Consider the following 26,249-nt stretch of genomic DNA (forward strand, 5'->3'; position numbering starts at 1 on the left):
TCTCCTAGACCAGTGAACATGGAAAATAATCCAATGTAAGCTGTGGAATTGTCAGTGTAAACACACCCTTATGGCCCATTTTATAGATAATGAAACTGCCTCACAGAGAGGACACTGCAGGCACAACCCCCAGTAGTGCAGTTTGCGTACTGCACAAACCTGGGGAGTGGCGTTCACATCATAGATGTCGTAGATTTGTACACTTATTACAACTTTTCAGTGGTTGACAATAAAGAGCCTTTAAGAAAGGGCACCTTTTTGGAATTTACTCAAAGGTACCATATGGGCTCACAGAGGCCATTTAGCTTCCATTCTCAAATGCGTCCAGATCTAAAAATTCTAGGTCCAGCAACAATGGCTTTTTAAATCCACAGGTTACTCATCAAGCATTTGTGTGTGTGTGGTACGGGGGCCTCTCACTGTCGTGGCCTCTCCCGTTGCAGATCACAGGCTCCGGACGCGCAGGCTCAGCGGCCATGGCTCACGGGCCCAGCCGCTCCGCAGCATGTGGGATCTTCCCGGACCAGGGCATGAACCCGTGTCCCCTGCATCAGCAGGCGGACTCTCAACCACTGTGCCACCAGGGAAGCCCCTCATCAAGCACTTTTGACTTACCCTTCTCACATGTTCTCCCCATGAACCCAGGAGGGCAAATGCATTCTCCAGTATCTTCGTGGCAGATCCCATTGTTCATACAAGCAGTGCAGACACGGTTACATTCACGTCCCCACTTCTGAGCTTCACATCCTTTTTTTTAAGGAAAACAAGACTATGGTGAGTGGAGCAACTTCATTCCCCAAAGCTTTATTGAGCACCTGATACATGTTAGTCATGTGAGTGGGCACTGGTGAACGAAGATAAATAAAACACAATCTCTGCTCTCTAAAAGCTAAGAGTCCAATGTGGGAGACAGACATGTGATAGAAAATAATGATAGCGACAAAGACAGAAGTACCTAATTCTGCCTTAGGGTTGGAATAGGGCATAAATGAGGGCTTCTCAGAGGAGGTGGTATGTGTGTTGAATCTGCAGGACCCACTAAGTGACAAAGAAGATAAGGTTGGAGAGCGTGTTCTGGGCAAAGGCTAGGTCGGGAGGAAAACACGGCATGTTTGGAGAGCTGCAGTTATGTTAGAGACAAGAGCAGTGGTTTTCAAAGTGTGACCCCTGACAAGTAGCATCACTATTACCTGGGAATCTGTTAGAAATGCAAATCCCAGACTCCCATCAATGACCTACTATATGAGAAACTCTGGAGGTAGCCTAGCAACCTATGCTTCACAAGTGTTTCAGATAATTCTGAGGCATGCCAGAGTTTGGGAATCTCCAGTGTAAACAATGTGGAGAATAACCCAAATGGGAAAAGAATTTGAAAAAGAATAGATCCATGTATATATGTAACGGAATCACTTTGCTGTACACCTGAAACTAACACAAAATTGTAAATAGTTCAATATAAAATAAAGATTAAAAAAATAAAGAATGTGGAGACAGAAGACAGCTAAAAGGGGAAGCAGGAGCTAGTAGCCCCCAAATATTTTTCAGGTAGAAAACATATAAGAAATGAAGCAAGATACAAAATTGAAAGTACAAGAATGGCAAAATGCTTCTAGATTCATATTTCCTGGCTCTTTCTCTCCAGCACTTGGTGATTTCAGATTGTTATTTAGGATACCTTCTGATAAGGAAAGCCCAGGAGGATCGGGGTAGGGTGACCCTTTGTGGTCAGGAATTTAGTTTAATTTTTCTTCTGAAAGGTACTAATGTCTTTGTCCCTGAATATTAGTCTCACGGTGGTAAACTTGGACCTGTGCCTACAGCTTATAATATTTTTGGCAAGAACTCCTAGTTATCAGTATTTTCTCTAAAATAATCAGGAAGACTGTCAACACAGACCCAGGCTTACAGGCAACCACTTAATTGATAAAGCTACAAAATGTCTCAAAGCTAATATTTACATGCCTTAATATATAAAGGGAAAAATACTTCTGCACAATTAGTGATTTCTTGAGACCAGGCCACAGATTATCTTCACATGATGAAAACTAATGATAGCAGACACTGGAGATGAAAGGGGTTCTCCTGTTACATTAAAGTATGTCTCTAACCCTGCACCGATCTGAAGACCTGTCCCAGCTTCACTCCTAATCCTGGGAAAGAGGAAGGGATTAAGCTCAAGGAAATACTTAAGGTGATCTCTTAGGGATGTAGAAGGCAGGAAAAGAGTTCCTTGATAAGCAACAAGTATGCAGTTAGGCTTCTGTTATTTTCTTCAAAAGCCTCGTGGTTTTGTATTTTAGGAAACCATAGATCCGTGGCATACAGAGAGAAATCTTATAAACTTAATGTTTTTGAGAAATCTTTTGCCATGGAGAGAATTTACGCCGAAAAGAAATCCTACACATATAACCAGTATGATTTTTAATACACATCTTTAAGCACTGACTATTCCTAGGGTTCAAATGTACCTGGAGAGATACCTTACAGTTATGAGAAATGGACAAATGCCTTCAACTGTACCTCATTTTTTAGTAAACATCAGAGGTCAAATGGAAGGAAGTACTTTTAAATAGGATGGTTGTGGCCCAACTCAAACTTTCTTAGAATGATTTTAGATATTAGCAGTGCTTCTCAAACAGTTTTATTCAAATAAGAGCCAAAGAGAATAAATGTGCTTCTGGCCATCTGAAAAGGAGACAACTTGGAGATCAAAATGTGTTTGAAGTCTTTTGCTTTATCTTAAAACTTCAGGGAAATTTAAAATTCTAATCTATGATAAGTCATGTTTGTTTTGTCATTTAAAAAAAAAGCTTTAAACCTTTTACCATATATCGACATTTGATGTTTTTGATATTGTTGGAAAATCTGCCAAGTTAGCCCAGACTCTGAGTGCCCCTGGTACATGGCGCTATATCACACTGGAGAGACCATCTTAATGAAATGAATGCAAATTGTGTCCTTGCCAGTCTGAGAGTAGAGAGGAATGAAAGGGGATTTCACCTGCCCAAACTAGATGAACCACACTTTTCATATGTCTATTGTCATATCGCAGTTTCTGTTTATCTATTTATGTATGTACCTGCTCTGCTTGGGAATTACCCAAGGGACAGTGATTCATCTTATTATCCTTGTATTCTCAACACCAACACAATGCCTGGCAGAGATTTATAATCAACACGGATTTGTTGCATGCATGAATGAATGCATAAATATAATGCAAAGCAAAATAAGTACTCTTCACAAGTTAGCGATGCTAATCATTAGAGGAATGACAGGGCATCCCTAGTACTTAGACCTGAAGGCCTGAACATTTAATATCATGAATACCTAACATAATCGGAGAAAATTCAGGGCAAATTTTTTGTTTTCTATAGATCAATTTTTTGTAAAAACCACTGGTGACAGTTACTACCCACTTTGATAGTTATAATGGGGGAGAAGTTTACACCAGTTCTAACTCTTGCATTTTTCAAACCTGAAAACAGAAATCACATATGAGAGTTAAATGAACTGGAAAGTTGGGATTTACAGGAGACTTAATGTTTAACTAGATATTAGGCCAACCCAGAAGGCCCAACTCATCTCCCTGTAGCAGACACCTTTAGGGGAGACTGTCCAGCTCACAGTGATTACCATTCTGTATGTAGTATGTGGCTCCACCCTTGTCTATAGCTCACTGGTCTAGGCGAGTAGATACCTGACACGTGTCTGGCCAATCTGATTGTTCATCCTGAGAGTTCAGCATTTAGAAGTAAAAGAAACATCACTGAAGCTAAGTTAGGGTCATGGTAGCATCCTAAAGTCCACCCTCCCTCCCCGGTGCTGAGCCCTAGATCTTCCCTGGAAGATCTTTTCTGGAATTTGCTTATCAGCTTTTCCATCAATTTTTTAAAGTCTTCAGTATACTTTCAACTAATCCCTGGTTTTTGCTTAAGTAGCCAGAGTCAGTCTCTGCTACTTCCAACTAAAAATCCTAACAACCACACCATCACTTACTCCGGACTATTAGCCTGGTGAAGGCCGAGGTGAAGAGGTTTCCTCCTATGTACCTGGCCGAGTACACTCCAGCATCCTGGGGCTGAGCATGAGGCAGATGCACTTCTAAAATATCAGGTACTTCATGCCGGGGCACTGAATGGATGAAGGAACCTGTAAGGGAGAAAAGTGCAGAACAATGGGTCACACTCAAACACTGCTGTTTCCTTGTCTGCCCCCTCCACTTGATCAGCTTTCCCTGGCCTGATACAGAAAATGTGCTCTAGCATATTAGATGGGGGGAGAAGATTGAAAAGGCTGAACTATCGAATGCGCTCCCAAAAGTTGAGAAAAGTATGGTGTTGGAGCAGATAGGTTAGTCTATAGGATCTACCACCAAACAGATGAAGGTGAGGGTAGCCTAAATTTTCATCTTCTGCAGGCAAAGGCAAACCGACAAAACTGGGGAAAATGTCAGGTAAACTTGCCAACTAATCAATTAAGAGATAACTAGAATCACTACTCCAACCTGTAAGTCATTCATCCACAGAACTCAGAAGAGTCTCCATCAATATTTCAGCGGCATCAGGCAACAGCCACCAGGTGGTGCCAAACCGTAGTCAGACCCAGACAGATTTGGGTTGTGCACTTGGACCCCCAGAACCACTGCCAATTGGCTTTCCAGGCTCACTCTGGTCATTTCCTTAGCCTTGCAATCAAACAGCATCCCATTTTACATGGCAGAATTTGAGACCCCACGTATTACATCATGATGGGATTTTCTTGTACGTTCATAGTTCATATTGTGTATTTGTAAATGTACAATGTAGGTAGGTGCATTCATATATGTATAAAAATCTCCACTTTAATTTACTTAAGTAACCAAACACGTTACCTAAGACAGCTTCTATCATAGAATCTGATTAGCTTGCATCATAGTAGCTTTACTTCAAATATCTGCCCCCAAGACTGCAATAAGATAATGACCCAGTATGTTTTATGCTATCTGATGTCTCATACAACAGTGTTGGAATGACACAAAACACATACTCACCGTTTTTGTAAATCACTGCATCTTCTTCTTTAATCAATACCTTTTTGAAAGATATGTTCACATTATCTCCTCTGTCCACAGTCATAGTTAAAGTAGCTGGTAGGAAGGAAGCTTTTAAAAGAGAGAGAAAAAACAAATGAGAAAATGAGGTTATATATCTTTTCCAGGAACAAATGAACCTTGAATCAGAAGATGAGGCCTATTACTTGGCAAGAGTCAGCTGGTTTTCATGAGAGCTTAGAGAGCTACCCTGTGAAGGCAGAAGATGCCTCTGAACCATGCTCGGAAGGACCTGAGCTTTAGGTACATCTGCTTGTTTTCCTCAGCGCCTGCTGACCTGGGCACAGTGCCCTGGAAGACTCCCACACAGATACCGTGGTGCAGATAGTGACATGGGGCGGACCCAGGAGAGTGGTGGAGATCAAAGAGCACCGTGAGCCCTGGAATTAGACAGTCCTGGGCTTAAGGCCACCCTCTGCCACTTACTGAACCTTTTTTTTTTTTTTTTTTTTTTTTTTTGGCGGTACGCGGGCCTCTCACTCTTGTGGCCTCTCCTGTTGCGGAGCACGGGCTCTGGACGCGCAGGCTCAGCAGCCATGGCTCACGGGCCCAGCCGCTCCGCGGCACGTGTGATCTTCCCGGACCGGGGCACGAACCCCTGTCCCTTGCATCGGCAGGCGGACTCTTAACCACTGCGCCACCAGGGAAGCCCTACCGAACATTTTTGACCCAGTTATTTCACCTCTGAACACCTCAGCTTCCTCATCTGTAATTTAGGAGTAAAAGTATTTACCTTAAACGGTTGTTAGGAATAGTAAATCATGTATGCCAAACCCCTGGGTGCTTAGAAGAGGTTAGGATCCTTCCCAAATATAAACAAAGGCCACGCCGCTGTGGTGACACGTGCAGTGTGGCCATGAGTGGCAGGGAAGGCAGGCAGGGGACCTCAGGGGCCACTTTCCGGGGCTCCCTCTCACCTGAGGAGGCGCTTCATTTAGCAATCTAACCGAACAGCTCTTGCTCTCTGCGACATGCCCTTAGGCTCCTGTGAGAACTATCTGACCATTTCAGGCTGTTGTTCCTTTCTCTGTGGTTTGTTTATATTTTCTGCTCCTTTGTGTGAAGATTGTTTAGCTGACCGTGGGACTTCTCGCTCAGCATTGTATTCTGAAAAGGAACTGAGATTCTCCACTCGGCTCAACTCCAGTGTGGCTTTACTTTTTCCCCATTCTGTGGTTTTTTATTATTTCAGACTTTGCGCCTCTTAAGCTCCCTGTTTTGGGTGTCGGAACAGGGTCACACCAGAGTTCCCCTGCCGCCCAGCTGGCCACCTCCCACATTCATGACTCTAGGTGTATCGTTCTCTGCTGAGGACTAACAAAGCGCATCCACAAGCCAGCCTTGCACCTTGGGCTTCCTGATGACACACGAGTCTGACTTGTACACAGTACGCATAGACTGATAGTCATGTGACTCAACTGGATCATGAAAACAATAAGCCCCTATTGACCAGGCATTGTTCTAAGCACTTCACACATATTTAATTTTCATAATATCTCTAGGAGATAGGCACTACAATTATCCTACTTTTACAAATGAGGAAATCAAGGTCCAGAGAGGTCAAGTAACCTGTTCAAGATTACACAGCAAGTTCACAGGAGAGCCAGGATTTGAAGCAGGTAGGTCAGCTCCAGAGGCCTTTCATAGGTGATATAACACCTTCTTTTATAAATGAGATAGCTGAGGCCTAGGTTAGAAGATGACTTGCTTGAGATCATTTGGATTGATTAATTAACTCACAGACCTTAACTATGAACACAATTCACTTATTCCTTAAATGGTGGAGAAGAAACTAGAAGGTAGTAAAAGTTATAAACAAAGACACTTCTCATGGATGAAAAATAATTGAGCTAAATTTCAGTTATCTCCTTTAATTTAATGATAAATAAAAACTGAGAGTAATAATGTCATTTTATGTCCATTGTTATTTTGTATAATTTCATAACAGCCCTGTGAAGACCAGATATCCACAGTCTGTCAGTGTGGAGATGGAGTTAAGGGTGACCAAGTCCCTTCCCAGTGCCTCCTAATAGTAAGTGTGAAAGTTGAGACACAAACTCAAGAGCTCCACACTTGTTCCAGACATCGGCCATCCAGACCCATCCTACTCTGGGCCCGGCATTCTTACCTCTCACTTCCAGCCATTCTGAACTGTACTCAGTCCCTCGAACAGATCACGTGATCACTCATGTCCAAGTCATGAACTTTCTCCCTTCTCTTCTGCTCCTTCCTTTCCCCTGTGTCTCACCAAGTCCTGCTCATTCACTGGTCTCCACTTAGATGTCACTTTCTCCAGGGGCCTTACACAATCCTGGAGTCCAGGTTAAGTGCTGTCATACTGCCCTACATATACCCTGCCCTTCCCCATTACAGCCCCACTCATACTAGGCTGAGCATTCCACGAGGGTAGGCTCATGGCGGTTTTGAAAGGCAGCACAGGGATCAGACCCAAGTTTACCTTCCCAGGTCCAACACGGGAAACCAGGTATATGAATGCTTCTAAGTTACAATAGTTATAAGACTTACCTATTAATATGAAATCATAATAGTCCTCATCAGATATGCATTTGGTAATGATTAAATTACATAGCAAGGTATAGAAAATTGCTTAGGGAGATGTCAGGCACATAATAAGTATCCAGGAAATGTTAACTTCATTGTGTTGCCCATGTGTGGCACAAATAGAGGTTTAAGAATACTTGTGGAATGAAAGAATAGATGAATGAATCTGATTTCAAATTTTCCTATTTTCTTCATACATTTAACATGCTCATTTGAGTTATTTAGATACAAATGGCTCCTCTCAGTCAACTTCACAAATCATGTTTGGGAAATTGGATGTTCTTAAAGCAAAGTCATTTCTCAAACAAAAAGAGGAAGAAAAATAACCTAGGTTTCTTCTGATGGAACACTCTGTAATAGATCTTTGGATGTGAAAACGTTCCAAACTTCATTTATACCTCCCTACCCCCAAATGCAATGTGCAGGGAGGTTTGAAAAAACTGCTTCTGACTTTTTTGGATGATGCCATTGATAAAAATCCCTTTGGCCATTTGGAGTATGTGAGCCAATTTAAGCTGTGTTTTGGCACATCTCAAATGGATTTTCCACTTCCTCCCCAGATGCACGAGTCAGCAGCAAGCAGGGATATAGTGATGTTTATCCTATCCTGCTGTGTCCCTAGGCAGGCACTCCTGAGTTCCCGTGATGTTTTACCAGGGAATTAAGAGCGTCATGAAGACACAGTGTTGGAGGTTTTCTTGACTCACCATAAAGAATATCACTTTCCTTACACCATATTTCAGCCATTGGATGGTCAACAAAAGAAAATCAGTTCAACAGCTTGAGATGATGCTGTTATTCAAGTACAGGAGAGAAGGTACTTCCTATTTTTCTATTTTGTCTAAACCTCCATAATTATGTTAAAAGATGATATTAACATTTTCCACAGTTGAGTAGCAAAATTAATAGTCCCGCTAAATTACTGCTCATTCCAAGGCACTAAATAATGACAGTTACTGAACATTCACTGTGAGCCAGATAATGTTGGTGATTTCATTTGATTCTCAAATGTACATGGTAAAATCTCTATCCCCATTTATTTTTGCAAATGAGCAAACTATGATTTCAGGTAAGTAACTTGCGCTGGGTTATACCAGCGGTTGCAGAGCTAGGCTCAAACCCATGTCTGACTAACCTCCACTGCCATATCTCTGTGCTCTAGGTTGCTTTGCGGGGCTTCAACTAGAGTTGTTGTACTTTATAAAACAAGTGCTCAGAATTGGGGTGGGTGGTTAAAGTAAATGAGAGGGTATAGAGAGGGTAGTGCAATAAATACAGACTCTGAAGCCAGACCACTTGGCATTAAATCCTATTCCCACTATTTACAAACTGCTATTGTTATTATTATGTAAATTGTTCTGCAATGCCTCACTTTACAGTGAGCTTTCAGGAACATATCTACTGTGTAAATCAAATCTTACACTCATGGGAGCTGGCTTCTTGTATATACCATCTTACTCTTATTTAAAACCTAGGATGCTTTTGAAGATATTATTATACCCATTTCACAGATGATGAAAAAGGAGACCAAAAGAAATTGAATAACTTGCTGAAGGCCATACAGCTGCTAAGTGGTAGAGTAAGAATTAAACTCAGGTGAAGTTGAGTCTAAAAGCCATCTTCTCTTCACTGTTCCTCACTATCCATGCCTGCCTTAGCCTCATTTAACTGAACTTAAACTATGCTTTACCTGTGCTGACCTGGGCTCTCACTTTGGAGGGATCATTACGGTTGGTTTTTGACTCCCAATATTCTGTTTTAATTTGCTCTACGGATTCTTATTTATACATTTTCAGGACAGCCCAGAAAGGACACTTCTCATGTCAATCCTGTGGGACCATTGGGGCACAAATCTCAGATCATCTTCATTCAGAATGTGGGCATATCAGCAGAAGGACATAACTCTTTACACAAGTCAGATCCCAAATGACACATGTGAAAAATAACAGAGCCGACTTTTCAGCCACGATAGCTTTGGCACACCTCACATCCCTTTGTTCAACCTCTCTTCCCTCCTCAGAGAGCTGCATTCCTGGGAATTTCTGTTGTGCACTTTTCCCACTCGCCTGATGCCATTTAAAGGTGAATGTTATAGTTTTGCTAAGAGGGCCTTTTCCCTCATTTGTGAGGAATAATGATTTTATCACTTTGATCTTAAAACGAGCTTGCTGCCTTCAAATTTCTAAATTACACCATTAGCAAATTCAAAGAAATATTTTCAGGTAGACCCCAGCTAGGGGCTGACTCTAACCCCTTGCTACTCAAAGTGTGGTCCTCAGCCCAGCAACATCTTATCCCCTGGAACCTTGTTAGAAATGCAGAATCTCAGGACTCTCCCCAAGGATCTATTGACTCAGAGTCTACATTTTAACAAGACCCTTAGGGTGATTTTATAAGCATTTTTAACCTTGAGAACCAGTAATCTAAAAAACCTACAGATTCCTATATAAAAAGCTGACAATCAGGATCCGGAGGAAGATGGCGGAAGCGTAAGACGCGGAGATCACCTTCCTCCCCACAGATACATCAGAAATTCATCTACACGTGGAGCAACTCCTACAGAACACCTACTGAACGCTGACAGAAGACCTCAGACCCCCCAAAAGGGAGCCTGTGCAGCCCGCCACTGCCGGGGTCCCGGGACGCAGGGACGGTTTCCCGGGGAAAGCGCACGGAGCTCCTCGGGCTGGTGCAACGTCACGCCGGCCTCTGCCGCCGCAGGCCCGCCCCACACTGCGCGCCCCTCCCTCCCCTCGGCCTGAGTGAGCCAGAGCCCCCGAATCAGCGGCTCCTTTAAACCCGTCCTGTCTGAGCGAAGAGCGGACGCCCTCCGGCGACCTACGCGCAGAGCCGGGGCCAGGTTCAAGGCTGAGACCCGGGAGCTGTGAGAGCAGAGAAGAGACAGGGAAATCTCTCTGTACAGCCTCGGAGGCAGCGGATTAAAGCTCCACGGTCCGCTTGATGTGCCCTGCGTCTGTGGAGTGCATGAATGGACAGCGAATCATCCCAAATTGAGGAGGTGGACTTTGAGGACAACATTTAAGATTTTTTCCACTTTTCCTTTTTTTTTTTACAACGAATTATACCAAATTAAGGAGGTGGACTTTGAGAGCAAGATTTCAGACTTTTTCCCCTTTTCCTCTTTTTACAACGAATTATCCCAAATTGAGGAGGTGGACTTTGAGAGCAAGATTTCAGACTTTTTCCCCTTTTCCTCTTTTTACAACGAATTATCCCAAATTGAGGAGGTGGATTTGAGAGCAAGATTTTCGATTTCTTTCCCCCTGTTCTCTTTTTGTGAATGTGTATGTGTATGCTTCTGTGTGAGATTTTCTCTGTATAGCTTTGCTTCCACCATAGGTCCCAGGGTTCTATCGTCCGTTTTTTTTTCAATAATTACTTTTTTTATTTTTAATAACGCTACTATATTTTATACTTTATTCTATTTCACTTTATCTTCTTTCTTTTCTCCTACCTTCCCTTCCTCCCTCCCTCTGACCCTTTCTTTCTTTCCTTCTTTCTTCCTTTCTTTCCTCCCTCCCTCCCTCCCTTCTTTCTTCCTTTCACTCTTTCTTTTTCTTTCCTTCCTCCCTCCCTCCCTCCTTTCTTTCTTTCTTTCCATCCTTCCTCCCTCCCTCCTTTCTTTCTTTCTTCCTTCCTTCCTTTCTTTCCTTTCTCTCTCTCTCTCTTTCTTCTACTAATTCTTTCTTTCTACTTTTTCTCCCTTTTATTCTGAGCTGGGTAGATGAAAGGCTCTTGGTGCTGCAGCCAGGAGTCAGTGCTGTGCCTCTGAAGTGGGAGAGCCAACTTCAGGACACGGGTCCACAAGAGACCTCCCAGCTCCACATAATATCAAGCGGGAAAATCCCCCAGAGATCTCCATCTCAACACCAGCACCCAGCTTCAGTCAACGACCAGCAAGCTACAGTGCTGGTCACCCTATGCCAAGCAACTAGCAAGACAGGAACACAACCCCACCCATTAGCAGAGAGGCTGCCTAAAAACATAATAAGGCCACAGGCACCCCAAAACACACCACCAGACGTGGACCTGTCCACCAGAAAGACAAGATCGAGCCTCAACCACCAGAACACAGGCACTAGGCCCTCCCCACCAGGAAGCCTACACAACCTACTGAAACAACCTTAGCCACTGGGGACAGACACCAAAAACAACGGGAACTACAAATCTGCAGCCTGCAAAAAGGAGACCCCAAACACAGTAACATAAGCAAAATGAGAAGACAGAAAAACACACAGCAGGTGAAGGAGCAAGATAAAAACCTACCAGACCTAACAAATGAAGAGGTAATAGGCAGTCTACCTGAAAAAGAATTCAGAATAATGATAGTAAAGATGATCCAAGATTCTATTTCCATGATCCAAAATCTTGGAAATAGAATAGACAAAATGCAAGAAACAGTTAACAAGGACCTAGAAGAACTAAAGATGAATCAAGCATTGATTAAAAACACAATAAATGAAATGAAAAATACTCTAGATGGGATCAATAGCAGAATAACTGAGGCAGAAGAATGGATAAGTGAGGTGGAAGATAAAATAGTGGAAATAACTGATGCAGAGCAAAATAAAGAAAAAAGAATGAAAAGAACAGAGGACAGTCTCAGAGACCTCTGGGACAACATTAAACGCACCAACACTCGAATTATAGGGGTTCCAGAAGAAGAAGAGAAAAAGAAAGGGACTGAGAAAATATTTGAAGAGATTATAGTTGAAAACTTCCCTAATATGGGAAAGGAAATAGTTAATCAAGTCCAGGAGGCACAGAGGGTCCCATACAGAATAAATCCAAGGACAAATAGGCCAAGACACATATTAATCAAACTGTCAAAAATTAAACACAAAGAAATCATATTAAAAGCAGCAAGGGAAAAACAACAAAAAACACACAAGGGAATCCCCATCAGGTTAACAGCTGATCTCTCAGCAGAAACTCTACAAGCCAGAAGGGAGTGGCAGGACATAATTAAAGTGATGAAGGAGAAAAACCTGCAACCAAGACTACTCTACCCAGCAAGGATCTCATTCAGATTTGATGGAGAAATTAAAACGTTTACAGACAAGCAAAAGCTGAGAGAGTTCAGCACCACCAAACCAGCTTTACAACAAATGCTAAAGGAACTCCTCTAGGCAAGAAACACAACAGAAGGAAAATACCTACAATAATGAACCCAAAACAATTAAGGAAATGGGAATAGGAACATACATATCAATAATTACCTTAAATGTAAATGGACTAAATGCTCCCACCAAAAGACACAGATTGGCTGAATAGATACAAAAATAAGACCCATATATATGCTGTCTACAAGAGACCCACTTCAGACCTAGAGACACATACAGATTGAAAGTAAGGGGATGGAAAAAGATATTCCATGCAAATGGAAATCAAAAGAAAGCTGGAGTAGCAATTCTTATATCAGACAAAATAGACTTTAAAATAAAGACTATTAGAAGAGACAAAGAAGGACACTACATAATGATCAAGGGATCGATCCAAGAAGAAGATATAACAATTGTAAATATTTATGCACCCAACATAGGAGCACCTCAATACATAAGGCAAATACTAACAGCCATAAAAGGGGAAATCGACAGTAACACACTCATAGTAGGGGACTTTAACACCCCACTTTCACCAATGGACAGATCATCCAAAATGAAAATAAATAAGGAAACACAAGCTTTAAATGATACATTAAACAAGATGGACTTAATTGATATTTATAGGACATTCCATCCAAAAACAACAGAATACACATTTTTCTCAAGTGCTCATGGAACATTCTCCAGGATAGATCATATCTTGGGTCACAAATCAAGCCTTGGTAAATTTAAGAAAATTGAAATTGTATCAAATATCTTTTCCAACTACAATGCTATGAGACTAGACATCAATTACAGGAAAAGATCTGTAAAAAATACAAACACATGGAGGCTAAACAATATACAACTCAATAACGAAGTGATCATTGAAGAAATCAAAGAGGAAATTAAAAAATACCTAGAAACAAATGACAATGGAGACACGACGACCCAAAACCTATGGGACGCAGCAAAAGCAGTTCTAAGGGGGAAGTTTATAGCAATACAATCCCACCTTAAGAAACAGGAAACATCTCGAGTAAACAACCTGACCCTGCACCTAAAGCAATTAGAGAAAGAAGAACAAAAAAACCCCAAAGTTAGCAGAAGGAAAGAAATCATAAAGATCAGATCAGAAATAAATGAAAAAGAAATGAAGGAAACGATAGCAAAGATCAATAAAACTAAAAGCTGGTTCTTTGAGAAGATAAACAAAATTGATAAACCATTAGCCAGACTCATCAAGAAAAAAAGGGAAAAGACTCAAATCAATAGAATTAGAAATGTAAAAGGAGAAGTAACAACTGACATTGCAGAAATACAAAAGATGAGAGATTACTACAAGCAACTCTATGCCAATAAAATGGACAACCTGGAAGAAATGGACAAATTCTTAGAAATGCACAACCTGCCAAGACTGAATCAGGAAGAAATAGAAAATATGAACAGACCAATCACAAGCACTGAAATTGAAACTGTGATTAAAAATCTTCCAACAAACAAAAGCCCAGGACCAGATGGCTTCACAGGCGAATTCTATCAAACATTTAGAGAAGAGCTAACACCTATCCCTCTCAAACTCTTCCAAGATATAGCAGAGGGAGGAACACTCCCAAACTCATTCTACGAGGCCACCATCACCTTGATACCAAAACCAGGCAAGGATGTCACAAAGAAAGAAAACTACAGGCCAATATCACTGATGAACATAGATGCAAAAATCCTCAACAAAATACTAGCAAACAGAATCCAACAGCACATTAAAAGGATCATACACCATGATCAAGTGGGGTTTATTCCAGGAATGCAAGGATTCTTCAATATATGCAAATCAATCAATGTGATACACCATATTAACAAACTGAAGAAGAAAAACCATATGATCATCTCAATAGATGCAGAGAAATCTTTCGACAAAATTCAACACCGATTTATGATAAAAACCCTGCAGAAAGTAGGCATAGAGGGAACTTTCCTCAACATAATAAAGGCCATATATGACAAACCCACAGCCAACATCGTCCTCAATGGTGAAAAACTGAAACCATTTCCACTAAGATCAGGAACAAGACAAGGCTGCCCACTCTCACCACTCTTATTCAATTTAGTTTTGGAAGTTTTAGCCACAGCAATCAGAGAAGAAAAGGAAATAAAAGGAATCCAAATTGGAAAAGAAGAAGGAAAGCTGTCACTGTTTGCAGATGACATGATACTATACATAGAGAATCCTAAAGATGCTACCAGAAAACTACTAGAGCTAATCAATGAATTTGGTAAAGTAGCAGGTTACAAAATTAATGAACAGAAATCTCTGGCATTTCTGTACGCTAATGATGAAAAATCTGAAACTGAAATCAAGAAAACACTCCCATTTACCATTGCAACAAAAAGAATAAAATATCTAGGAATAAACCTACCTAAGGAGACAAAAGACCTGTATGCAAAAAATTATAAGACACTGATGAAAGAAATTAAAGATGATACAAATAGATGGAGAGATATACCATGCTCCTGGATCAGAAGAATCAATATTGTGAAAATGACTCTACTACCCAAAGCAATCTACAGATTCAATGCAACCCCTATCAAACTACCACTGGCATTTTTCACAGAACTAGAACAAAAAAATTCAAAATTTGTTTGGAAAAACAAAAGACCCCGAATAGCTAAAGCAATCTTGAGAACGAAAAACGGAGCTGGAGGAATCAGGCTCCCTGACTTCAGACTATACTACAAAGCTACAGTAATCAAGACAGTGTGGTACTGGCACAAAAACAGAAAGATAGATCAATGGAACAGGATAGAAAGCCCAGAGATAAACCCACGCACATATGGTCAACTTATCTTTGATAAAGGAGGCAGGAATATACAGTGGAGAAAAGACAGCCTCTTCAATAAGTGGTGCTGGGAAAACTGAACAGGGACATGTAAAAGTATGAGATTAGATCATTCCCTAACACCATACACAAAAATAAGCTCAAAATGGATTAAAGACCTAAACGTAAGGCCAGAAACTATCAAACTCTTAGAGGAAAACATAGGCAGAACACTCTATGACATAAATCACAGCAAGATCCTTTTGGACCCACCTCCTAGAGAAATGGAAATAAAAACAAAGATAAACAAATGGGACCTAATGAAACTTCAAAGCTTTTGCACAGCAAAGGAAATCATAAACAAGACCAAAAGACAACCCTCAGAATGGGAGAAAATATTTGCAAATGAAGCAACGGACAAAGGATTAATCTCCAAAATTTATAAACAGCCCATGCAGCTCAATAGTAAAAAAACAAACAACCCAATCCAAAAATGGGCAGAAGACTTAAATAGGCATTTCTCCATAGAAGATATACAGACTGACAACAAACACATGAAAGAATGCTCAACATCATTAATCATTAGAGAAATGCAAATCAAAACTACAATGAGATATCATCTCACACCAGTCAGAATGGCCATCATCAAGAAATCTAGAAACAATAAATGCTGAAGAGGGTGTGGAGAAAAGGGAACACTCTTGCACTGCTGGTGGGAATGTGGATTGGTACATCCGCTATGGAGGACAGTATGGAGGTTCCTTAAAAAACTAAAAATAGAACTACCATATGACCCAGCAATCCCACTACTAGGCATATACCCTGAGAACACCATAATTCAAAAAGAGACATGTACCAAAATGTTCATTGCAGCTCTATTCACAATAGCCCGGAGATGGAAACAACCTAAGTGTCCATCATCGGATGAATGGATAAAGAAGATGTGGCACATATATACAATGGAATATTACTCAGCCATAAAAAGAAACGAAACTGAGTTATTTGTAATGAGGTGGATAGACCTAGAATCTGTCATACAGAGTGAAGTAAGTCAGAAAGAGAAAGACAAATACCGTATGCTAACACGTATATATGGAATTTAAGAAAAAAAATGTCATGAAGAACTTAGGGGTAAAACAGGAATAGAGACACAGACCTACTGCGGGTGGGCTTGGGGGTATGGGGGGGTGGGCTGTGACGGGGCGGGGAAGAGGCATGGATGTGTATACACTGCCGGGCGTGGGGTGGATGGATGGTGGGGGGTGGCCGCATGGTGCGGGGGGATTGGCTCGGTGCTTTGTGGCCGCCTGGAGGGGTTGGATGGGGAGGGTGGGAGGGAGGGAGACGCAGGAGGGAGGGGATGTGGGAACAGATGTATATGTATGACTGATTCACTTTGTTGTAAAGCAGAGACTAATAAAAAAAAAGCTGACAATCAGAAATGTGCAGAGGTGCATTATTTATCTGGATCAGTTTTACAATTAAAAATCAAATCCTAAAGAGCTCACAATGTCATTGTCTCATGAAATGACACATCCTCAGGCCACAGTCTCGTGTGGTTATGATGATGTTAATTTGGTGATGACCCCTTCATTTTAGTTATAACCAACCCAGAGAAAGGGACTGAGGGTGAGGGGCCAGATCATTTCCATCAGAACAAGGAGAGGTCATTTCTGCTGGAATCTGTACCTTCTTCCCAGTAGACAGCATCAAGAGCACCAGAAGTCTACCTGCCTGTCCACGCTTGGGAGCCTTAAGGCAGAACAGAGTCATTAAATAATGTTTACAATGACATTTCCTCCAACTGCCATGAGTTTGGTGGACTGGCCTAAAGATACAGCTTAGGACCCACTTCTATTTTGGGAGAAAGGTTCCATCACATCACTGCTTTGTGAGGCATAGAAAGGAGTAATACTCTTCCTTTACAGAAGGCTCTCAAGGTCCTCCTTCAAAAGTTCTGGTGTTCTGTGAGCTGGGCCTGGGTACTCAACTTCTAAAATTAAATCATGTAGCCTGAAAAAAAGGGCCCCAATTCTTCATCCCTCCCTGTATCCATACTCTTGGCCATGTAATTGTGTAATACCCTCCCATTCTGACTTTAGGCTCAGCTGTTCAACTTGCTTTGGGCGATAAAAGTGAGGCAGAAGTGAGAGTATACAGTACTAAGGCTAGGTTTCAAGAAGCCGCGTGTGTTTCTGCTTGTTCTCTTGCACCCCTGCTGTCTCCATGAGAACATATCTACATTAGCCTGCTAACAGATAACAGTCACGTGGAACAGAGCCAAGGTAGCCCAACCAAGGCCAAGCTAATAAGCCAATATCCATACACATGAGAAAGCTGCCCAGTCAAGATCAGCCACCTATCAACCCAGCTGACTTAGGCTCACAAGCTATGAAGGCTTATCACTGTATATCACCGTGTACATCTTATCACCGTGGTTTTGGTTGTGTGTTACACAGCATTACTATGTCAATAGATAACCACTATACCAAGTAACTAATTAAATTGAGAGATGTTTCCCTTAATTTTTTATTTCTACCTTATTTTTCCTCTGAAAACATTAACTTCCGTTAAGAATACTCAGAGGCCAAGAAAACAAACAAGGAATCAAATGAAAAATCAATGGGAAAACTCCAAATAGCCCATAGTTTGGTGGTGGACACTTGTCTTCATTGCTGTGAATCATATTATACACACGTAACATGTTCATATCTCCATCAGGACCATGGAGCCCTTAGTAGAACATGTGATATATTTCATTTCATCTCATGAACTAGGCACAAGGTCTAGTGAACGGATTGTATGTGAGGGAGTTGGACTAGATGATCTCTTATCTCTAATGCTCTCAGGCAGCTCATACCCAGCCTGAGTGAGCAGCTGCCAAGACAAGGGGCGGGTGTCTGCGGCTCAGTGGACCTCACCTGCCCACAACCAAAGGGCATGTTACCTTGTTGGCGCATCTTCATGGTCCGTATCCTTATTGCCTCTCCTCGGACTCGCCCTTCACAGAAATAAGCACCATTGATTTTACTGGCCTTTTCTCTCTTCCAAACAACTTTTTTAGCCCATTCTCTGGTTGCATCTTGAGTAACTTCCAGTGGATCCTGGTGCTGGTTCATTAAGGCTTCAAAGTCCCTTCCTATGATGATGGGCTCATGGGGGTGCCATCCAGAGGCGATGCAGGTGAGGGATGTCTCAGCGTCAGACACAAGAGGTAGGGAATTGATCAAGATCAGGTCCATGGCACCGTCCACTGTTGCTAAAAGGAAAAGAGGGAACATAATGTATGAGGAAGGTTATTAACATGGCCCCACAGGATAAGCTGGTGTTTACAAAACCTTGTCTAAAAATAACTGTGTGAGCAGTCTTTCTAAAATGCTACTCTGATCATGTGCCTATCTCTCATTGGACAAAATCCAAAACTCTTTAGCATGGCATCAAGACTCTGCATCACCTAGACCCTGCTAACCACTCCTGCCCCATTGCACACCTTAGCTGTAATGGACTATCAGTTATTCTCCATTCCCAAAACAAGATGTGCACTAGCTGTCTTTACACACTACAGTGCCTGAGACATAGTTAAGTATTCAGTGTTTGCTGAATTGAGACAAATTCATGATAATGGCATTATTATCATTATCATGAACTGAATAAATAATTATCATTATTTATCATTAATTATTGATCAATTAATGATAATGTGGTTCTATCCCAATAATAAACTATTCTAAATAAATATGTCAATGACATACACCATATGCTAACTTTATAGACTCTCATCATTATCAAAGTATTGCCTGATTCCATATTAAATTCCACAAGGTAAGAGAGGGACTGAGTGAAGTCTACATTTCCCTCTGACCCTCATCTTTGAAATGAGCCTAATAAGACCTGTCTTGCAGAATTCTTGTAAAGATTAAATGAGGTAAACTACATAACCTGCCAAGCACTGTGTCTGCAATATACAGGGTACTCAATGACCGTTATTTCATTTCTCTTTATTCTGTTTTCTGAACACCTAGCCCCAAACCTCAAATCTTCCCAAATGTAAAAAGAAAATGCTACCTGACTTTTAAGATTTATTTCCTAAGTGATAAAGCACATTTACAAAAAGAAAACCCTCTCATTTCACTTTCTCTCTCTCTCTCTCCCTCTCCCTCTTTCCCCTTCTCTTCTCATTTCCAAAGTTTCAAAGATAAGCAAATGGAATCTGTGGCTATTCTCTCCTCTTGGTGAATGTGGAAATACCAGGGATGTAGGTTGTTTTCTGGCTCCAGTGATGGTTGATTCTCAAGTCTACGTAAAATGATCAGGAGACTAGAAATGTCAAGCACAGCGGGTGATGAGGGCTACTGGAGTCTCAGGGACCTTTATGTAGAGGTAAAGTGATTCAAGTAGGTTCCATGTTATCTCATTTAATATTCATCAAATTCTCTCCTGGGAGTATGCACCATTATCTCATTTTTAAATAGAAAGAAATTAGGGCTCAAAAGATTGAGTGGCTTATTCTATCTTCCACAGCTATTGAAGTCAGAGCTGGAATTCAAATTCTCACTGGTCTTTCAGTTCCTTAGCTATACCATGCCCTTTCCTACCTCAAAACCTTTGGACATGTTGATCCCTGTGCCTGGAATGCTCTTTTCTGCTCTTTTCCATACTTTTCATGGCTAATTTCTCTCATCCTTTGGAGTCTTAGCTTAAATGCCTATCTTGTGGAGATCTTCTTTACCTGTCTTATCTACAATATCTACACACTCTCATCCCACCACCCTCAATTCAGCCTCCTATTTGTTTCCTTCATAAAGATTACCACAATCTGTGATTATTTTATTTGATCTCTCTCCTCCTAGATGATACATTCCATTAGGATGAGAATTGAAGCTGTTTTATTTGCAATGATTTACATATGAATATTCTACCTATTCTCAGCATATAGAGGACTTAATAAATATTTGTTGGCTAGATGGATGGGTGGACGGACAGATGGACACATTTTATACCAGATCTAATTCAATTTCACCAATTCACTTGGTTCCCACTTGTTGAAAAATGAGGTTAAAAATGAAAGTTCTCTCCTATTTACAATAGCCAAGACATGGAAACAACCTAAATGTCCACTGACAGATGAATGGATAAAGAAGATGTGATATATATATACATACACACACCCCATGGAATATTGCTCAGCCATAAAAAATGAAATCATGCCATTTGCAGCAACATGGATAGACCTAGAGATTATCATATTAAGTGAAGTAACTGAGAAAGAGACAAATACCATATGATATCACTTATATGTGGAATCTGAAATATGACCCAAATGAACCAGTCTATGAAACAGAAACAGACTTGTGGTTGCCAAGGGGGAGGGGCGGTGGGAAAGGGAAGGATTGGGAGTTTGAGGTTAGCAGATGCAAACTACTATATACAGGATGGATAAACAACAAGGTCCTACTGTATAGCACAGGGAACTATATTCAATATCCTGTGATAAACCATAATGGAAAAGAATATGAAAAAGAATATACATATGTATAACCGAATCACTTCGCTGTACAGCAGAAATTAACACAACATTGTAAATCAACTATACTTCAATAATTTTTTTTTAAAAAAATGAAAGTGCTCTTCTGAGTCTAAACTGACCCCTTTGCCCATATTTAAAAGACTGTTTTGATAATTACTGAGTTCATGAGGGGGGAAAGCAAATGTTACACTTTTACAAAATGCTATAGAAAGGTGATCAGTGGTTGCTGAGGATTTGGAGCTGACTGGTATTCATTTACCAGACCTACTTATGCCAAGCACTGTGCCTGCCATGAAGTCCTCATACAATTTTTTTTTTGATAGCATTTGCCAATGTTTGATGTATACAGTGATGTTTTGAGGATGATCCTATTAGGAGCTACATTTTTATCTGATTCACTAGGAAGAATTTCAAAGTCAAGTCTTAATGTAAGTAGGAGTTGGTGTTGCAATATTTTTCTTGTAATATTAACTCAGTATGCTGAGGGAAGAAATCTTGAGTAGAATGGGTTCCCAAGCCTGACCCTCAAGCATCTATCTTGCTTCTAGCCTCATTGGTTTAACTTTAGGATTTCAAGAGAGGGAACAGAGGTTAGGATAAGAAAAGCATCACAAGAGAGAATGAGCTAGGAAACCTAGCTGTGGAATTACAGCCTCCAAAAATAACACCACAGCACAGTTACCCATACACACACACACACACACACACACACACACACATCCAGCCCTGCCTCTGAGTAAGCACCACCTCATCTCCCACACTCACTCCTTCCAGGCATGTTCCCAGAGAGAGTCATCAAGAGGAAGGAAACACTGTAATTCTTTCAGCTCCGGTGGGATCCACCCCCATTTCTAGGGCCAGCTGAGTGATTTGCCAAAACCAAGGGCTCTGCTCTGAACTCACCAAACTGCATTAGCACTGGCTGTGGTTTATTTCATGACTTTAGGAAATAATAGAAAAAGCAGTTGATTTGAAAAGACAACCACACTGCATCTGTAAATTATTTCTAGGTATGGGTCTCGTTTCTTTTTCCTTTTGTTCCTCCCAGCTCTCTCCCTTTACTTTCAGGGATAGAAAGGGAAACTGTATACTCTGAGAGTCTGGATCTGACTACACTTTGCTACCCTTATTCAGCATGTCAGTTTCAGGAAGCACTCTTCCACCCATGAGTTCTCTGACCTTTGTACTGCCACTTACAATAAAATATCAGAAGAATTTTGTACATGAGTTTTAGATACAGGAAGAAATACTTACCACGTTCCTGGAATGAATTTTAAAAATCATCTGTTTAGCTTTCCTAAAACAAGAATCAGTATTTGTTCTTGTTTGCATATGCTCCAGGGAATTTCTAGAAGGTGATACAGGAAGCTAAGAACAAGGGTGACCCATTAGGGGAGAATGAGGTCATTGGGAGGACAATGATGGGAGGAACACTTTTCACTGTATACGTAATGTATACAATGCTTTTGAACCATTGGAATATTATCTACACATAAAAATTAAATGTAAAAAAGTAAATGTTAACTGCTCTTCCCTTAAAAAGGTGCATTTGTAAGGGAATCTAGAACCAGAGAAATATATATGTCTCTCATCATTTATCCCTACACTCACTCCAAATCTTTTTGGATCACATCCATATAACGCATTTTCTTTTTCTCTCAACTTTGGACTAGTAATAGAAAATGTGACATCACTCCACAATGCTGAAAAAAAAATTGGTTAAAATAAAATATAAGAAAAGGGAGGAGGAGAGTGGCCAAACTTCACCTTTCAAAAAGAAGAAAGAAGCAGAGGCCCTCCTGCCACAGGTACAATTTTAGCCTGTGGCTTCTCAAAAGGGTTCTGCTACTGGCACAGTGAAAGGTGTAACTGCTACTGCGTGACTGATGCTACCCAGGAATCTGCTATTGGGGACATTTTCCTGAGAATAAATGCCAAGAGACAGAGCCCACCTGGGCTTGCACAGCTATCCGTCCCCAAACCAACACCTTTTCTTCCACTACAAAACTATCCTCTCCAAGTCCTACTGCAGACCAGTTTTGAGTTGTTTCACCACAACCACAGCCTGAAGAGCTTGAATCAAATTCATTAATTAGTTCAATTCACACTTCTAACATCAAGACTAAGAGTCTGCTGTAAGTAAGACGCATATGGAATTTCATACATCTTAACGTGCTTTGGGGATTGATATTATTTTTCCTCAGCAAAGATCTCACAAACACTTTTCAATATTTGCATAAAAGTGTCTCTTGTTTGTAAGGAGATACTGGCCAATGTAGCACAGCATCCATTGGGTTAACAAATGACTGTTCATCACAGTTGAAGCATAACAATATCCTACAACATTGTTCTGCTCATTATGTTTTCTGTGTGCTGTACTGAACAGCATCTAACATTTTGCATTAACATTTTCTCACTAAATCTCATTGTGGTGAACACAAAATGCTGCTTAAATCTTCTTTTTGAGTATAGATTTTCTTTCTTTTTTAACTTTAGTAGCTTTTTTTTTTTTTTTTTTGGCTTCATTGGGTCCTAGTTGCGGCACGCAGGATCTTCATTGAGGCGCACAGGCTCCTCTCTAGTTGTGGCGCGCAGGCTTCTCTTTAGTTGTGGTGTGTGGGTTTTCTCTCTCTCATTGAGGCACGCCAGCTCAGTAGTTGTGGTGTGTGGACTTAGTTGCCCCGCAGCATGTGGGATCTTAGTTCCCTAACCAGGGATCGAACCCACGTCCCCTGCACTGGAAGGTGAATTCTTTACCACTGGAGCATCAGGGAAGTCCCTGCATATAGATTTTCTTATACTCAGTATTGCTTCTGTAAAACTAAAATAACACCCCCTGAGGAAACGTAAAAATAAGAGAAATCCCCTAAGAAAGAATATAGAAAATGGACCAGGTGTGGCTGACAGGGACCAAAAATAAAACGGAGCCAGGCAGTCACGACAGACCTGGGACTGAGTCACGTAACCCCTTCTTAGAAAAAACACACACAAAAAACCCTATAAGGACTTCTGATTCTGCTAAGGTCCTACCTGGAAAAGCCCCTAATGAGAAGCTTGGATGACAGCCAATCACACACACTCTCACTGAGCAGCTCAACTTTCATCTGTTTGTTTTATATTTTGGCTCCACATAAATTTTCATTTGGGAGAAAGGAATTTGCTTAAATAAAACATATAAAACCTCAAAGGTCATCACTTTTAACAATTTTACTTTTACAGATGAAGAAAATGAAAGGTTAAATGAATAAGTATCAATGAAAATACATGTCCCTGCCTCACAAGGTGCTGACTCCAATTAGCCTGCTGTGCCCCTCCATCCACATTCAAGTTCAGCACAGCTGCAGAGGCAAGTTCTGATTAACACAGCTCCCCAACCTTTGAAGCACTTGCCAGCTAAGCGGAAAAAGCAGGTTAAATTACTGCAGAGTGTGGCTATTCCCTTGTGCTTCTTATTACCGCAGAATTGTGGTGTTGGGTGGAGTTTCACTAATATGTGTTTGGAATAAGGCATCACATCTTCGGAACGACTGTCTGTATGATTTCTTGGAAGTTTAGTACTGACTATGTTTCAAATTTTTCCAAGGTGTCCTTGGTTGTCTCGCCTTCCCAACAGCAGCAGATATCTTAGAGTCTAAATATGTAAAATGGCAATGAGCACTAACTTGGCCAAAAGTATTTTTGAAATCAGGGGATTGGCAATGAACTGATAAGGTCTTGGCCAAAAGCATTTCTGAAATCAAGGCCCTGACAATGAGCAAAGAAGCAAAGACATCCCCAAAACTATCCAAGATTATTTGGTGGAACTGTTTGGATTTTCGTTTAGTTATTTTTTATGGTGTCCAGAAAAGGAGAATTCTCTTCAGTTAAAAAAAAACAACTCATTAAATTATTTATATGTCTACTCATCCGTTAACAAATTTACTGAGCACCTCCCATGTGCTAAGGTACTATATTTGACCCTGGAGACACAACAATGAATAAAACAGATCTGATCTCAACCCGTACGTAATTTACAGGCAAATGTAGAAGACAGATATGGCAAACCAATCACATAAATAAATATAACACTGGAACCATGATAGGTACCATGAGAGAGAATTATAAGGTGCTATGGGATAGCATAACAGTGAACTTAATCAAACTTGGCTGGAGAGGAGAAATGGTTTATGAATCAGGTAAGGCTCCCTGAGGAAGCGACATTTGGCCTGGAGGAGAGTTGGAATTACCAGGACAAAGCGAAAGGGATATGAGAAGAGAGTCAGGAAAGTTTTCCCCCAAAGGGTAACTACTGAGCAGGATTTTGAAGAATGAGTAAGTGTTTAATAGGACTCACCACTAGAATGTCCTCTCTTGGTTAATGTCAACATCCTAAAGTTGACACTAATTTCTTTTTATTGGATTCTAAGAACTACTGGCACCATTTCTATGTGTCAACTCTATGTTAAAGTATTTTTCACGTCTCCTCTCCCTTCTTGTGTTCCCAGAAGAAATCCCGTTCCCAGGCATGTTTCCAATATTTTAATCTTTTGTTTGTTTGTTTGTTTGTTTCTAGGATACTTTTATGTATGTAATAAGTCTCTGAGCAATAACTTCATCCTCAAATTTCCTTCCGAGAAGATAGTGGGCAATTAACGAAAAGATACCAACATGCACAAGCCTGGAAATAACCAAAGGAAGTTTCTAACTTTTTACATGCACAGTTGGGAGTTAGACAAGGACACCCTTGATATGACTAGGCTGGGTCTCTCTCACAACAAACTGCTCTCACTCAGGAGTTGCGCCAAGCCTGTTCGCCCCAAGGGCATGCCCATTTCCCATCCCCGCCCCCCTGACAAACAGGACCCTCGTCCAACTGCTGGAGGAGACAGCATCCCACCCCCCCACTCCGTGAACGCCAGAAAGTTTCCATCCAGGATAAATGCCGCACGTTCTAGTTAGAACATCAGAATGGCCACCAGTCAGTTAGCAAGCAAGTTTTTATGTTACACAGGAGTAGACCCAACATCCACAGAGTGAGACTTCACTAAATGCCCAGCACATATGCACACTTACATGCAAAACTCCATTTCTGTAAGGTGGGGCTGGAGGAGGCATGGCACCATCAAATCAAGGATTGTTTAAACTGGAAAAGACTTCAGAGATTGCCTGGT

At 41.0% G+C, this 26,249-nt stretch overlaps 1 protein-coding gene across 1 annotated transcript in view; it reads right to left on the reverse strand.

The window, feature by feature from the left end:
- Positions 1-26,249, reverse strand: part of TEK (TEK receptor tyrosine kinase) — a 109,781-nt gene that overhangs the window by 47,029 nt on the left and 36,503 nt on the right. The window contains exons 3-6 of the mRNA XM_060100483.1: positions 18,520-18,831; positions 5,030-5,140; positions 3,997-4,149; positions 616-747 (exon numbers count right to left, since the gene is read on the reverse strand). Coding sequence (XP_059956466.1) covers positions 616-747; positions 3,997-4,149; positions 5,030-5,140; positions 18,520-18,831 — 708 coding nt within the window. The remainder of the gene's footprint in view (positions 1-615; positions 748-3,996; positions 4,150-5,029; positions 5,141-18,519; positions 18,832-26,249) is intronic.

The sequence above is a fragment of the Mesoplodon densirostris genome, chromosome 6 (assembly GCF_025265405.1).
Source record: "Mesoplodon densirostris isolate mMesDen1 chromosome 6, mMesDen1 primary haplotype, whole genome shotgun sequence".
Classification (NCBI taxonomy): Eukaryota; Metazoa; Chordata; class Mammalia; order Artiodactyla; family Ziphiidae; genus Mesoplodon; species Mesoplodon densirostris.